Source organism: Lepisma saccharinum, chromosome 7 (genome assembly GCF_977018435.1).
Source record: "Lepisma saccharinum chromosome 7, izLepSacc3.1, whole genome shotgun sequence".
In the NCBI taxonomy this organism is placed as follows: Eukaryota; Metazoa; Arthropoda; class Insecta; order Zygentoma; family Lepismatidae; genus Lepisma; species Lepisma saccharinum.
The window spans coordinates 28,636,660-28,654,521 of NC_139235.1; the positions used below are offsets into that span (position 1 = coordinate 28,636,660).

Sequence of the window (17,862 nt, forward strand, 5' to 3'; positions counted from 1 at the left end):
CAGAAATTGTTACTGTTTATTTTAGGTACAAAAAAAAGAGAGATTGGGTTACTTGCATAAGGAAGCAGTCATTATGTTTCTGAATGAACTGATGACAGAGGTTTATGAAGGGAATCCAAAAGCATGTTATATGCTCCAACAAGTGCCTAAATATATAGGGTCACTATGTGAAAAAGTAGCCTAATGTAAAGTAAAATAAAAATGTTCAGACATGTGCACTGGTTACTTTTTTAATTAAATAATGATGACCAGATGAGCCTCATACACCTGTATATAATAAAAAAAACACGTGTGTATGGTGTTGAATACTGAGAAAATATATGTTAAACCAGTAAATATATGCTGCTTCTATTATTTACATTGTAAGCACCATCATAAACAATAATACGGGGACTGGAATCATGACAAGAAACTGGTTTCAGAAATGTGCCTGAAACAAATTTCAGATTTTCTCTATACAGAGTTCCCATATATTTTGGAGAAACAATTTTCCTGACTTATCCAAATATCCTAGGCAATTTTAAAATAAACTTCCAGACAATTCTGTGGTGCTTCAACATGCTACTGTGCAAGTCTTAAATGTTTACATCTGCTATTCAAAGAGAATAAAGTTTTAAAAAAGTGGTATTTATTTTCATTCCCAAATCCTGGCAAGGTCCTGCACTGTGGTTGTGCGGTCTCAGGCATCAGGCTTTGGGCTTTAGCTACAGGATGCACACTGGTTTGAGTATCCTGGGGAAAGCGTAAAAACTTTTCTATTGAAATTTCAACCAGTGTAAAGGACCAGTGACTACGGACCATCGTGAAGAAATTGGGGAGCTACGAATGAGTAGCATAACCTGGTCATTGGAAACCTACAATATTGACTGGAGGTTCGTCGTGCTGACCACATGTCACTCCATAACTGGTTGGACGATCTTCCACTTCTGGTGGTAGTGAGGCCGGCTGTCAGTAGGTAAGCCCTATACTTTATGGCCTGTTGCGCCACGAGTTAAAAATCCTGGTAAGTACAAAAACACTTGACATTTCTTAATTTCTTAAAAATTCCCCGACTTTTTCACCAATATGTTAATTTCCCTGAATCTTTCAGCTTTTTCAGGATTTTTTATTGAAATTCTCTAACTAGTTCAAGTTCTATTGCTGTAACACCCCACACACACACAATACTACTTTTTCACATTACTACTTGTACCTACCTTTGTGTTGCTCTGAAAGCTCTAATTGTGGAAAGACCCAGAAGGGTCTCATTGAAGTGGCTGTATATCGGAGACAAGGTGGTGCTGGATAAGCGTTTTAATTCACGTGATGTTAGCCTGTAGTATTTCTGCAACCAGTTGTAAATTGGAATTAAGGGAATTAATACTAAGCACAACCATGGAAGTCCATATATTGTTATTATTATTGAGCCTGAAAGAGAATAAAATAGTAGTACAAAAACTATAATTATAAAAAAAATCTGAGAATTTACTAAGAAATCACGATAAGTAGAGCATTTCTTTTATGAATACAAAAAAAAATCAACAATATTATTGAAACAACTTAATGATTTGTTCACCTTAATTAGCTATATAAAAAAAGGTGCACACTAGAAATTGATTTTACAAAAGTAGCATAAATTAGTTGAACTTTTATAAAAATAATGAATTCACAGAACACTGTACCCATTTACCAACTAATTATGGAAATATTAAGATCAATAAAATAATTAGTGCATAAACACACTAACAAACACAGAGATAATAATAAACAAAACATATCAAATTCACAGTCCAACTACAGTTATACAAGTTTTCAATTAGAATGACACAATAAGAATCAAGCATAACCTGGTTGTAAAATATCCATAATTTCACATGAGGCAATCTTTAAGTCACACAAGCAATTTCTACTCCACAATGTTGTATTGAAAATTATGAAAAATATTAGGGTAGAGCCGATCCTACTTTGAACCGATACTGATGCCAATACTCTCGCCAATTCCCACCGATACCGATACTTGAAAATTGTGATAATTAAAAATTATTCAAAATATTCATTAACATTAGTGTGTATGTATTCCACTCTAATTGTATGTATCCATTGACCAAGATTCTTCCTTTAAATGTACAAAATTTACATTAGAATACAAATTACATGTTATGTCATTACAAAAGTTTTTCTTCACACAAAACTGGTGGAAAATAAAGAGAAACTTTGAATTTTGATTAATTTCTAGAATAATTAGAATAATACGGCATTCTTGCGGAGCCCATAAAAGACCAAAATGGCAGACAGGAAGAAAAGTATTGGTCGATATTGGTAAATAAATTCCAGTATCGGCCGATACCGATATATCGGCTCAGTCCTAAACAATATGCATTTCAGGATATTTATACTCTGTGAAAGTGTGACATTATATTTTTGCAGCCTCCACAAGACACCCACACTCCAGAAAAGTATTGATTGATTTGCTTTATTTTACTTCGATTCTTGTACCACTTTTGGCTAATTTGCGAAGATGGGGATGAGTGATGATATGATGACTGGACACTCGCAAATATCCATGCCCAGGCCAGGATTCGAACCCAGGACCCCTGGCATCGTAGCATGATGTGCTAACCACTCTGCCACAGGGGCTGGCACCAGAATAGTATTCCTTGGAATCTGTGTGAAAATCCAACCAAAACTTTGATATTGGTAACACTGGTATCAGTCCAGCTTTACTTCAAACAAATTTTCTTAAGGGAGAGTTCTTGAGTTTTTTGGTTTGGAGTCCACTTTATGCATAGGAAGGCTAATCGGGACTGGACCTACAGTTTAAAGTGGGATCTGAACCACTTGTGCCTCCACCGGGTCTTAAGGGAGAGAGAGAAAGAGAGAGGGAGAGAGAGAGAGAGGGTTTCATGTAATGCATACATTTATTAAAATACTATAGAACGTCTTGAGAGTATGGGAAAAAGTATCAATGTACTGAGACTGTTCATGAATTGGACAAATATTAATTTAAAAAAATTAGAGAAATACAGTGGTCCCTCTATAATCCAGCACTTCGTCAGCCCAGCCCCTCCAGTAGTCCAGCGTTGAGCGAGCGGGGAACGTGAAAGGGAAAACAAGTTACTGCATGTCGGTGTCAGAGATCTTGGCACAAGGTAAACACTAGGCTCAGTATAGCGATCTGTACTAGGGATGGCCAGATCCGGATCCTAGTGGATCCGAAATCCGGATCCATTTGGTTCCGGATCCTAAAATTTTTCGGATCCGGATCCACGGATCCGGAATTTTCAGATCGGATCTGGTATTTTCAGATCCGTATCCGGTACTTTCGGATCCAGATCCAGAACTTTCGGATCCGGATCCGGTACTTTCGGATCCAGATCTGGTACTTTCGGATCCAGATCCGGTACTTTCGGATCCGGATCCGGTACTTTTGGATCCAGATACGGAATTTTCGGATCCGGATCCGTTTTGCCATCCCACATGCGCTTCTTTGGAAAGTAAGAATGTGCTTATAACATATTGTTACCTGCTAATATACATATAGTAATATATATATAATATACATACACACATGTGTGCGCGCGTGCGCGATTTGTAATTAATTAATACACTTACAAGGGAGGTCTAAGTCTCCCCCTCCGATTTCCATGAAACTTGCAGGGTGCAAATGAAGAAATACGTGTTTTTTTCTTTCGGCAAAAAAAATTGTTCTAGGGGGCAACCACCTCTCAAATGTCAAGATGAGGACAAATTAAAGTGGGGATCTGACCCCTGTGTTCCCCTCCGATTTCCATGAAATGTGGCAGGTGTATAGTAGGGATGGCCAGATCTGGATCCTAGTGGATCCGAAATCCAGATCCAGAACTTTTTTATTTTAATTTGTAGAACTGTAACTGTAGAACAATTGTATAATTTTTGTATAACATTTCTATCTTGTTATATGTGTTAAAGGTTTCATCCTGGAATGGAATGTCTCACATTTATGTGTGTTTTCATCCCCCCCCTCAAATGTAAAGATGAGGAGAAATTGAAGTGGGGATCTGACCCCGAAACCACGTAAATATGGCATAGGAAGAAACAGGGGGCATACGGCCTCTCTATACACCTGCCAAGTTTCATGGAAATCGGAGGGGAACACAGGGGTCAGATCCTCACTTCAATTTGTCCTCATCTTGACATTTGAGGGGATTTTGCCCCCTAAAACAGTTTTTAGCTGAAACAAAAAAACACGTAATTCTTCCTTTGGGCCCCTCTATACACCTGCCACGTTTCATGCAAATCGGAGGGGAACACAGGGGTCAGATCCCCACTTCAATTTGTCCTCATCTTGACACTTGCCCCCTAGAACAATTTTTTTGCCGAAACAAAAAAACACGTATTTCTTCATTTGGGCCCGTTTATACACACACCTGCCAAGTTTTATGGAAATCGGAGGGGGACACAGGGGTCCGATCCTCACTTCAATTTGTCCTCATCTTGACATTTGAGGGGGTTTTGCCCCCTAAAACTGTTTTTTAGCTGAAACAAAAAAACACGTAATTCTTCCTTTGGGCCCCTCTATACTGCCAAGTTTCATGGAAATCGGAGGGGAACACAGGGGTCAGATCCCCACTTCAATTTGTCCTCATCTCGACATTTGAGGGGAGGTTGCCCCCTAGAACAGATTTTTAGCTGAAACAAAAAAACACGTATTTCTTCCATTGGGCCCCACTATACACCTGCCAAGTTTCATGGAAATCAGAGGGGGATACTTAGATAACCTCCCTTGTTAGTCTTACACTTTGTAATTATTTAACACTGCATATATTATAATGTTTTATTTTAATTTGTAGAACTGTAACTGTAGAACAATTGTATAATTTTTGTATAACATTTCTATCTTGTTATATGTGTTAAAGGTTTTATCCTGGAATGGAATGTCTCACATTTATGTGTGTTTTCATTTCCAATACATTTGAATGAATACATATTCGTTTCAATGGCATTTACAAAATCACCTCTAACATTTTATGTTAAAGAAGTAAGATTATTTTTGTGCACGAGTGTGTTAGCCGATGCGTAGCAAAGTATTTTAGGAACAACATTTGAAAAAAATTCTTGTAGGACTAACGAAAAATTCCTTTGTAATCGAAGATCATAATACCTTTTAAGGTGTGGTAATATTATAATGGGATTGAGTAACGAAACACTCGGATCCGGAAATCTCGGATCCGGATCCATTTGGCCATCCCTAATCTGTACACGTCATTGTTGCACACGTGAGCCGTTTTTGTCTCAGTGTTAATTACGTGTATTGGTGTGAGTGCAATGATTTGCTATAGAATTGCTATCAAAATGCATTTTCTTAAATGAACCTCCACTAATCCGGCGTTTTCGTTAATCCGGCAGTCCTCTGGTCTGATATCTACCGGATTACTGAGGGATTACTGTATTGCAAGTCTTCCCATATGCATCTTTTCCATTTTAGAGTATTCCAACTACCAATTTGGAATATTTGATACAATATTTTCCTTTCAAATAACGCAAACTAAAACTTACCTAAAACACTGAAAAGCTGAGCCATCAGAATGTTCATTATGAATGGAAGGGAATCATCAATTGTGTAGGTGTCAGATGAAAATCTGTTGAGTATTCGACCAACTGGAGACACATCAAAGAAACTCACTTGAGCCTGAAAATAAAGATTTTCTCCATAAGAGACATTAAGAATGCACATACATCATAACGTATATTTTTCTAATGCTGTACAGTACAGGGAAGAAGAAGTATAGAGGCAGCTTGATAGTTGGAATGTGGAAATCAGAAGAGCAGGAATGAAATTCAGTGCAGAAAAGAGTGAGGTGCTAATAACAACAAGAAACAAAGCCCGAAATGAAACAAGAATAAAGATGGACATGGAAGAGTTGAGGGTAGTGGAGAACTTCAAATATCTAGGAAGCATAATTGAGAAAACTGGAAGAATAGATGAGGAGGTAAACAGAAGAGGACAAATAGGTGGTGGACTATATCAAAGCGTTCCAAGATTAATATGGAACAGGGATGTACCTATGAAATGCAAGAAGGTAATATATAACACATACTATGTGCCAATAATTACGTACGGAGCAGAGACTTGGACATTGACAGAGAGAGAGACAAAAGAAAGATGCAGGCAGTGGAGATGAAATTTTTAAGAAGTATATTGGGGAACACTAGAAGGGATAAAATAAGGAATGAGGAGATCCGACAGACAGTGAGTGTGGTGAAGCTTCAGGACAGGACAGGATAGATAAGGTCGGACACATGAAGAGGATGGATGGAGAAGTCCAGGTTTTCCCAACCAATAATTTTAAAGAACTTTCTGAACCACTTTATAATGAATAAACACACTATAAATGTTGCCACATACAATGGCAGCACAGGCAGAGAGAGAAACGTTCTTTAGAAACAATGACTCCGCTACTGTAACACAATGTGTTTTTCAACGACATTTTGACATCAGAGGAAATGGAAATGGAAAGGTTTATTAATAATGAATTGGGTTACACAATTCAGAACTACTGCATGAATTGTCAGCAAGAGGCCTCCTGGTTGCCCTCGAATTTTATGAACACCAGAAAATGTGTACCGAGTGGCAGAAGCATTTCAGCATAGTCCTAAGCATTTCCACAGCAAATGCTTGATGATTCTTCCAACCAACGCTGCATGATGACTGAAGGCTTTAAAATGCTTTACTTAGGGATGTGTGTTTCAGCATGCCACCTACAAAGATGTCGGTATGGCACCAAATTTAAATTGTCTAATTGTTTCTGTCCCATCCTGTATTATGTCAAGCTGTATAATAAATATAACATCTTAAACCTTGCACATTAATCAACTGAAACAAACTTATTCAAAATTAATAAATAGCATTTCTATACAAAATATTTAAAAGAAAAAGAAAGGAAATCAGTTGGGAGGAAAAGTGAAATATGTTTTCAGTTTCAAACAATGGCAAGGAAAAGGCATTTAATTATTCAAGACAACACTTACAAATAAAATAGAGCCTTCTTGAGGAATTCCGAAAACAATTTACCTTGATAATTTTCTTCAGCAGTAGCCTATGTATATTGGTTGCGGCATGTATCCCGCCATATGCAAACAGAAAAGCTCGGAACAAAGTGAAGATAGAATTCAAGGCAGCAATCACACCATACACTGTCAGGTAGTAAGTGACTTCGTCCGATGGTGTAGGCAAGTCAACGAACTGGGAAAATTCAAGGCCTTCAGAATCAAAGTTCCTGTCCACACTTGCATCAATATCAATCGACTGATCCACAAGCACAGCGTGTGTTCCGTTTGTGACGTTCGTTCTACTGTGTGTCACCCAATACGACAGCCACCAATCCGTTAAGTTCCTTGATGACTGCATCAGAAACATAGACAACAGAATACTGATTCCCAATAAATGTCCAATGGCTTTCCAGTATGATTTGTAAACGAAAAGCCGAATACTGCCAACCTCCCTTTCTTCTTCTTCCGTGATGCTTGTAGTCTCCACAGGCTCTTCAGATTTGGATTCAACGACCTCCCCTTCATCCACAGTCTGTATGGAATCAAGATTGGCTGAATCGTAATCTTCAAAATCAGTCAGAATATCATTGGGTGGACCTGCAATGTCGAAGGTTAGAGATTCTGAATTTTAATGTCATTTTGGAAGCATACGGTGTTTATTTTAGCACAAAACTTGAACAGTTAACAATTACTAGTCATTTTTAAAGATTTTCTTCAATTTATTACAAACTTAAATTTATCATCTTTGGCATATACAATGGAACCTCAATTTTATGTTTTTCAGGGGACCAGACTCAAAAAACTTAAAATATGGAAAACCGTAAAATCGAGGAAAATTTTATAGCATTTTGCTATGTTGGGACCATCAGAATTGAAAGTATAATGTGGGAAAATGTCCAATCCGGGAATGTAAAATCGGGGTTCCACTGTACTAGCAAATAAAGTTAGGATTCATGGTTAATATCTATTTTAACTATAACACCATTAAGCCTTGTTTCCATGATTATGAAAAAATATAAATATACTGACCAAGGCAGTAATTTATTTTATTAAAAACATAAACTAAACGTAACGTTTCAACCTTCTAGCAAGGTCTTCATCAGACTCTGTATCAAGTACATCAAAGTCTGATGAAGACCTTGCTAGAAGGTTGAAACGTTACGTTTAGTTTATGTTTTTAATAAAATAAATTACTGCCTTGGTTAGCATATTTATATTTTTTCTATTTTAACTAACTTTTTCCAAATAAAATCCAGAAGATGCTTAACTTCACTTAGTGGAAAGTTTAAGAATTTTTCTCAAAGCTTCAGATCTCAATTAAAATCTTTAGTCTTAGTCAATTAAAAACAGTTTTCCAAAAGTTATTGTTTGAATTTCACTAAATATTTGGGTGCAACCGATGCATATGATTGTTTTGATTTATCTGTAAAATAATGAGAATTTTGCCAATATGATACATCTATGAACAGGATGTAAGTTAGTACAAAAATCTTCAATTTTGTTATGGCTTTTATTCTTATTGCTGACAAATGCCTAGGTAAGTAAAGTAAATATCTAAATACAGAGTTTCTTTTTCAAAGCAAAAACCCATTACAGTCACCTACCTACATGCAGTTAACATTTGACATTTTATAAATACGGAGAAACTAGTACTCACTTTTATCCGCGAAGCTGTTTTTTCTTCTTTTTCGATTAATTTCAGTGGCCACTGCCAACATCCTCGTTGGAACTTGCTGCACTGTTGCTTGGCGTGTGTCTTTTGTTCGTAGTTCTCTGGCTGCGGCTAGGTGCACTGTGCATCTTGGTGTGTCGTCTGCTATTTCCAGGCGATAACTGCTGTAGTAGGGGAATCCAGGTGTGGTGCGCTTGCCCGCTATTGATGTTTAGTTCGTGCGGGAAGTTCTTTATGGCATGCGTTTCCTTGATTTTGGTGTCTATCAGCGTGTGGGCAGTGTGTTTGACCCGAACCTTTTGAATTTTATGGCTACTGTATTTGATATGTTTAGCAAGACCGGTAGTGGGTTGGGCTTTTTTCGCATCTGCTAGGTGCTGTTGGATTCTCTCATTGACAGATCTGATGGACCTGCCGATGTAATGAGCCTTGCATTCACACGCTGCATCGTATACACCTGGGTTGTCAAGGGGGGAGAGGAAGTACCGTTTGTGCTTGTTCAGTTTATCAGTTATTTTGGAATTGGGTTTGTGCACTACTTTGATGCCATATGGGAGAAGGGCTTTGGCTATGCGGTTGGAAGTGGTGGGATGGTAGGGGAAGGCAAACCATTTATATTGGTCGCTGGGGGTTGATTGCGGCTGGGTTGCTTGTGGATGGGTTGATTGTGGATGGGTTGATTGTGGTAGGTTAGGGTGTCTGACCTGTATTTCCGCTTTACTGCACCAAGTGGAAAGTTGTGATTCAGTGTAGCCATGTTTCAGGGCTATTTCAGTGATGGTGGCTATCTCCTCTCGTAGATCCTCTTCCTTGCCACAGTAGGAGAAGGCTCTTCGATAAAAGTTCAGCCACACATTGGCTTTTTGCTTAGGGGGATGGCTAGAGAGAGCATGTATGTACTGATTGCCTGCATCCGGTTTTCTGTAGACGGTGGTTGTGAATTTGTTAAGTGCACGGCTGATGGTGATGTCCAGGAAGTTGATTTTACCAAGTTTTTCTTGTTCTACGGTGAATTTGAGCCTGGGGTGGATGCTATTTAGCTTGTTTACTAGAAGGTTGAGTTCCTCTGTCTTTTTGTATATGACTATTGTGTCGTCCGCGTACCTTCCATATCGGATGCATTGTAGTTCTGGAGTGTGGAGTATCTCTTTTTCAGCCAGGTGCATGACGATGTTGGCTAAAGGAGCTGATAGCAGGTTGCCCATCGCAAGGCCCGCGGATTGGTTGTAGAATTTATCTTCAAACTGAAAGTAATTGTGTTTTAGACAAACTTCCCATAGCCTGGTTATCTCTTGTACCTCTAGGGCAGGGATTCTGTTAGTTGTCAGCCATCTTTCAACTGAACGCAGTGCTAGGTCTATGTGGATTGAACTGTACATATCTACTATGTAAATGCTGGCTAATTTTGCACTGTCAGCTTGAGCTATTGAAGTTACCAGATTTTTAGCATCGGCACTGTTGCGGAACACGTATGTTAGCTTGTGGTTGAATTGAGATATTTTGTCTTTTAGCCAGTTTGTTAGGTGGACCGTGGGGGAATTGAAGCCAGCTATTATAAGGTGCATGGGGATTCCAGGTTTATGAGTTTTAGGAATGCCATAGGCAATGGCAGGTGAAGGGTGGGGGTTGAGGAGGAATTTGTGGTCTTGCTCACTAAGTATGGCACTAGATTTCACTACATTTTTCACAATTCTATTGTACCTGTCTGTGGGGTCTTTTTTGATGACACTGTACGAGTCACTATTTAGTTTGTCTATCACTTTTGCAGAGTAATCACCTTTGTGCATAATTACGAACTGTTTTGTTTTGTCAGACTTTAGACACCAAACATCATTGGTGTTCAGCCATTTGCCAAACTCGGAGAGGACAGAAGAGATTTCTTGGTGCACTGGATTAGGTTTCCTGGTTTCACTGTTGGTCATCACTTTTTGAAAAATTCCAGCTGCCGACGTTCTGACGTTTTCCGAATCTTCGGGTTTGGGGGCAAAACAAGCTGCTTTTTCTGCCGCACATATGAGGTCGAGGGTGGGTGGCTTTACTGTTTGGTACATTAAACTTATCACTGTAGGCAAGGAGTTCTTTGAATTTGTTGGGGATCCTTTAGCCAACATCGTCATGCACCTGGCTGAAAAAGAGATACTCCACACTCCAGAACTACAATGCATCCGATATGGAAGGTACGCGGACGACACAATAGTCATATACAAAAAGACAGAGGAACTCAACCTTCTAGTAAACAAGCTAAATAGCATCCACCCCAGGCTCAAATTCACCGTAGAACAAGAAAAACTTGGTAAAATCAACTTCCTGGACATCACCATCAGCCGTGCACTTAACAAATTCACAACCACCGTCTACAGAAAAAGCGGATGCAGGCAACCAGTACATACATGCTCTCTCTAGCCATCCCCCTAAGCAAAAAGCCAATGTGTGGCTGAACTTTTATCGAAGAGCCTTCTCCTACTGTGGCAAGGAAGAGGATCTACGAGAGGAGATAGCCACCATCACTGAAATAGCCCTGAAACATGGCTACACTGAATCACAACTTTCCACTTGGTGCAGTAAAGCGGAAATACAGGTCAGACACCCTAACCTACCACAATCAACCCATCCGCAATCAACCCCCAGCGACCAATATAAATGGTTTGCCTTCCCCTACCATCCCACCACTTCCAACCGCATAGCCAAAGCCCTTCTCCCATATGGCATCAAAGTAGTGCACAAACCCAATTCCAAAATAACTGATAAACTGAACAAGCACAAACGGTACTTCCTCTCCCCCCTTGACAACCCAGGTGTATACGATGCAGCGTGTGAATGCAAGGCTCATTACATCGGCAGGTCCATCAGATCTGTCAATGAGAGAATCCAACAGCACCTAGCAGATGCGAAAAAAGCCCAACCCACTACCGGTCTTGCTAAACATATCAAATACAGTAGCCATAAAATTCAAAAGGTTCGGGTCAAACACACTGCCCACACGCTGATAGACACCAAAATCAAGGAAACGCACGCCATAATGCACTTTCTGCACGAACTAAACATCGATAGCGGGCAAGCGCACCACACTTGGATTCCCCTACTACAGTAGTTATCGCCTGGAAATAGCAGACGACACACCAAGATGCACAGTGCAGCAAGTTCCAACGAGGATGGTGGCAGTGGCCACTGAAATTAATCGAAAAAGAAGAAAAAACAGCTTCGCGGATAAAAGTGAGTACTAGTTTCTCCGTATTTATATACTACCGCGTCTCTCTTTTCCCAATTATGAATGACATTTTATATTGTCGCCAGAATATGGGTTATTAGCATGCCAGTAAATTTTACATCTGTACTTTAAGGGAATTGGAAATTAAAAATCATATCAGTCTATCAATACTCTAAACCATGTCACCTGTTCTGACTTTCTTCAACAAATGTGGTGAATTGGCTTACAACTAGGGTTGAGCCGACACTGATGCCAATGTGTTGGTGCTGGCTGATACTGGTGGTATCAGTCATCATCATCCTTTGTTGTTTCCTGCCTCTGGCTGGGTCGGCATAGAAGTCAAGCCTCTCCATTTTTTCCTGGTCTTCCACCACTCCTCTCTTTCCATGGTGTTCCAATCTTGTCCTCTTCTCCTAACACTCTCCGCTATCTCTATCCACCGACATCTTGGTCTTACCCTTGGCCTTATTCCCACTCCTTGTGCATTGTAAGCTCTTACTGGTAGTCTTTCTGCATCCATCATCTTCATGTGTCCGAACCATCTCATCTGTGCCTGATCTATCCTGTCCTGAAGCTTCACCACACCCACTGTCTGTCGGATCTCCTCATTCCTTATTCTATCCCTTCTGGTCTTCCCAATATACTCCTTAAAAAATTCATCTCCACTACCTGCATCTTTCTATTGTCTCTCTCTGTTTGTCCAAGTCTCTGCTCCATACGTAATTATTGGCACACATTATGTGTTATATATTACCTGCTTGCATTTCATAGGTACATCCCTGTTCCATATTAATCTTGGAACACTTTGATATAGTCCACCACCCATTTGTCCTCTTCTGTTTACCTAGTCATCTATTCTTCTGCTTCTCTTAATTATGCTTCCTAGATATTTGAAGCTCTCCACTACCCTCAACTCTTCCATGTCCATCTTTATTCTTGTTTCATTTCTGGCTCTGTTTCTTGTTATTAGCACCTCACTCTTTTCTGCACTGAATTTTAGTCCTGCTCTTCTGATTTCCTCATTCCAACTATCAAGCTGTCTCTGTACTTCTTCTTCCCTGTTCCCCCATATTACTAAGTCATCAACGAACAACAGGGCCTTCATCTCTTCCTCTCCTATCTTCTTCCCCATCTCTTTGTTAATTGCATCCATTGTAATTATGAAGAGCAGTGGGGAAAGTGCACTTCCCTGTTTTAGTCTATTACTTATAACAAACCACTCTGTTCTTCCCACTGGTGTCTTCACACAGCTCTAGTTGGCCTTGTATATGCTCAGCACTCTACATACTATCTCTTCCTCAACTTCTTTCTCTCTTAGAGCCTTCCAAATCTTTGTTCTGTCCACGCTATCATATGCTTATTCTATCTAGGAATGCCATAATCAAATCATTTTCATACTCGTAGTGTCTTTCCTGCATTTGCCTTATGCTGAATATCAGATCTTCTGTTGATCTGCCTCTTCTAAATCCAAACTGTTCCTCTCTTATGTTCAGCTCTGTCATTTCCTTTATTATTTTCTCTAATATTTTCTCATACACATTTGCTGAGTGGCACATTAGTGTTATTCCTCTGTAGTTTTTACATTTATTTCTGTCACCCTTCTTGAATAAGGAACTATGAGCCCCTTTGTCCTATCTCTTGGCACTTCTCTCTCTTGCCACACTGTTTTCAACAGTCTGTATAGCCACTGAACACCAATTACTCCTGCTCCTAGATCATTTCCACTGGCACTTCATCTACTCCAGATGCTCTATCTCTCTTCATTCTCTTCAGAGCTTCCTCCACTTATTTCCATGCAAGATTCATTTTTCCTTCCTATTTTCTTTTTCCTTCACTTCTTCACGTTCATTTCCTTTTTCACGTTCAGCAATTTCTAGAAAAGACTTCTCCACATTCTCCTTATTTCTTAATCCTCTTCTACAATGTTTCCCCTTTCATCCCTTAGCTTACAGCTGTCTCCTCTTTCTCTTCTCCACTGTCTCACTAATCCATATAATACTTTTTTGTTCCCATCTACATCTTCTTCTAGCACTCTGACCCATTCTTCCATCCACTTTCTTCTTTTCTCCTTTACTACTGTTCTGGCCTTTCTCTTCTTTTTCACATACTCTTTTCGTGCATTTTGTGATTTACATTTAAACCATTTTCTAAATGCATCATCTTTGTTTTTCTCTGCACCTCTAGTTCTTTCATTCCACCATGGTGTTTCTTTCTTCTTTTTTTTCTTGCTTGTCCTTCCACATGCATTTTCGGCTGCCTCAAATAATTCTGTTTCTACTCCTCTGGGTTCATCAATTGGCACTTTGTTCTCAATATTTCTTGATATTTCTCTTTTATCATCTTATCCTTCAATTTCCACACTCTTATCCTTCTCTCTTGTTCCTCCCTTCTATCTTTTATTTTCCATCTCCTCACATCTCCTACTAGTAGTCTGTGGTCACTGTCTAAGTTCTCACTGGGTATTACTTTAATGTTTTCATTTTCTTCCTTGTTTACCAATATATAATATATTAGACCCTTGTTCATGATTCCAACTGTATCTTGTTATTTTATGGCTGTCATATTTCTTCTTAAACCAGCTATTACCTACTAACAGTCAGTTTCTCTTACAAAAGTCCAGTAGCCTCCTTCCCTCCTCATTCCTCTGTCCCCATCCATTTACTCCAAGTATTTCTATATACCCTTTCCTGTTTTCTTCCCACTTGTGCATTAAAATCACCAATCACAATTTGCCATTCCTATCCTACATGATCTTCCAAGTCTTCTTCAAATTCATTCTTTCTCTTCTCTTGTACATCCTGTTTGTGGGGCATACACTTGAATTATTTCTATCACTTTCCCTCTTACTTTCATTTTTAGTTTTATTATTCTGTCATTTACCCTCTCTACTTCCTCACTTATTCCACTTCTGACCACAAATCCAACCCCATTATAGTCTTTCCTCAATTTCATTTCTCCTCTTCCTTTGCATTTTGTTTCGCTCAATCCAAAGATGTCAGATTCCTCTTCTCTCCATTAGATCTACAATTTCTTCAGTCCTTCCTGTCAGTGTTCCAATATTCAATGTCTCTATTTGTAGCCCAAGTCGTCTCCAATTTTCAGTCCGGCTTGCTTCTTTCTTTTCTCGATTTTTAAATGTTTTCAGCTGTCGGCTAATCGGGTCTGTCACAGCCTACACCTGGGTGGTGGGGCTACCCTACCACCTATGGGTTCCCAGGTACACCATTGTTTTCTGTTAGGGTTCCAACTCCTTTAACCTTTCTCTTGTGGGTTCAAACACTTTCATGGCAGTGTTTATTTGCCATGACACAAGGCTGTCGATGGGTATTTGTAGTATTTGCTGAGTATGTCCATGCCACTGGACACCCTCCACACCCTGACAGCCTTGCCGCCTTGGTCGGTACTGCTTATTTGGGTTTCCCCTTATTCACAGCTGCTCCTCATATCTAAGGGATGTTTCACTATCCACCAATTGTGACCCGTTCAGTTGCTGAGGCTCGCACCAGATGTGTATTGATTTGAATATAAACAGTGTTACCAACTGATACTTTTACAACATTCGGGTACCTTGTAGGGTCTGCCATGCAACATTTTCACAGACTATAAATACCCTGGAAATTATGCAAAATGCTAAAATTTCTATTTTTCGGCAACGGCCCTGCGGGGAGAAATGGGTTTTTGTGATTAAACAATTATCTTCTGTGAAATTATTATAAATATTTTAAAGCATGACTTGGGTAGATTGATAGTGCATAGTTCCAATTAAAATCTAAATTTTGAAATTTATGAACTAATATAAATTGTTTCCATTTCCAGGTATTGGTGCAAATCAATAAGATCTCTTTATGTATGGTTATCAGTGTTGGGTCGAATACTATTTACTTCAAGACTGATTTATTTACCTCCACGCAAGTGATTTTCCAGCACTAACGACTTTGAACATAGGCACTGCGTATGTTAGGGATGGGCCGATATGAAATTTTGGCCAATACCAATACGGTTCCGATATAAAATTTGCCAATACCGATAACCGATATTCTACTGATCCAAAACAAAATTCCAAATGGTCCTTGAGGAACCTGAATGGTTCATTAACCTCCTTGATAAATGTATTTCAAGGTGACTGCAGTGCAAAATACATTTAGATAAAGATATTTAGACATTTACTTTTTAATAAAGTAGGGCATGGAGATTATCCATAAATCTTATAACAAACTGGCAGAATTTTGCACTAAATTATAAGATATTTATGGGTATGATCAGTAAAACAATCTGCAATCTTACCAATACACCAATATGCCTATATTGGCCAATACCAATTAATCTATCCCATCCCAAGGGTGTATATATATATATTTGAGACCTAATAAATTTAACCTCTTAACATACAGATTTTTTTTAAAAAAATGTTTCGATTTTAATGTAATTTTTTTATTACTCCGTTGAAATAATCAGTTAAGAACATTATAAATGGTTATAATAATGTTGATTGTTGACAACTCAACAATGAGGTACATGCGTCTGAAAAGCCCCTAAAATAAAATCCCGAGTATACTCGTGCTATCAATGAATAAAATATTACCAATATAACTTCTTAAAAAATCAAGATAAGTTATTTTAATAATCAAAATAAACACAAAAAAACACTGAAACACTAATTAGTGAACTTGAAAACAATTGTTTATATTATAGGGACTTTGTCATTAGTCCTAAAACATGTATAAGTGTAACCACTAAACGTGACATACATTGTTTATATGTTACTGGCTGTGTGATAAGCCCTGAAACATGGGTCAATGCACAAAGCTACACTGCATTCCTCACACATGTATCTGGATTCTCTTCTAGCCTTCTTCCCACTAGCATCACGCACACTGCTGCACATTCTGCACATTCTTGTAGGATTTTGCTTCTTCTCAGTTGGAGGAATCACTGAAGGAAAATGGCGACCAACAAGTCGCATTGGTGTTGCCGTTGCTGAGGGGCGACCAGCTGCTTTCGGTGAAAATTCTTCTCTTTGATGATGAGCAACCATTTTCTCAATGACAGCGACACGAAAGTCAAGGGCACTCTTCCGTCCTCCATGTTTTCTGTAGAGTACGAAGGCATTCCACACAGCTAGTTCTAAGAGGTGGAAAAATATTTTCTTATAATAATTTTTACCTCTCTTTCGTGGCAATGGATTGTTTGTAATGTATTGATCTACCCTATCAACACCTCCCATTGTATCATTATATGCAAACACGACCACAGGCTTCACAACATCTTTGTTCCTTTGTCTGCGTGTTTCCATTTCCGCACTGTGAAAACGGGATAACATCGAGACATCTCTTTTGTCTTTCCACTTTAGTGCAAGAAGTTTACCTCGTTGGAAAGCTACAGTCTCTCCCTTCTTCAGTTTTATCCTTTGAAACGATGGAGGCATATTCTTTCTTGTGGGACGCACGGTGCCATACACATCTGTTCTATTAGATATCAAAATGTCGGCAAGCTGGGGAGAACTGTAGTAGTTGTCTACAGTTAGGCAGTATCCCATATTCAGCAGGGGTTTCATGAGTGTCATGACAACTTGTGATGACATGGGTAAATCTTTATAGTCCTCATGAAATTTAGTGCCAGCCCCTGTGTATATTATTAGGGACCAGACATATCCAGTTGCCGATTCACACAGCATGAATGACTTGATGCCAAATCTGGCTCGTTTCATAGGTATATATTGGACCCATCCCAACCGTCCTTTGTATAACATCAGACTTTCATCAATTGTCACATCTCGTTCTGGAGTACAAGCAGATTTAAATTCGGTGGATAAGTGATCCAAAATTGGCCATATTTTATTCAGTTTTGGTTGAGGATGACTCTCAGCGTCATATGTACTATTATGAGAGAAATGCAGATTTCTCTTCAAATTCACAAATCTATGAAACGGCAAAATTTGTCGAAAAATTGGTGTAGCTAAAATTGGATTCTTAGT

General features: G+C 38.9%; 1 protein-coding gene across 4 annotated transcripts in view; it reads right to left on the reverse strand.

Annotated features, from left to right (window-relative positions):
• The window catches only part of LOC145989780 (ATP-binding cassette sub-family C member 10-like), a 119,090-nt gene that overhangs the window by 36,149 nt on the left and 65,079 nt on the right, over nt 1-17,862 (reverse strand). For all 4 annotated transcript variants that reach the window (XM_083125109.1, XM_083125111.1, XM_083125112.1 and 1 more), the window contains 3 exons: nt 7,031-7,605; nt 5,515-5,647; nt 1,197-1,407 (listed from right to left, as the gene is read on the reverse strand). In XM_083125109.1, the coding sequence (XP_082981235.1) occupies nt 1,197-1,407; nt 5,515-5,647; nt 7,031-7,605 (919 nt within the window). The remainder of the gene's footprint in view (nt 1-1,196; nt 1,408-5,514; nt 5,648-7,030; nt 7,606-17,862) is intronic.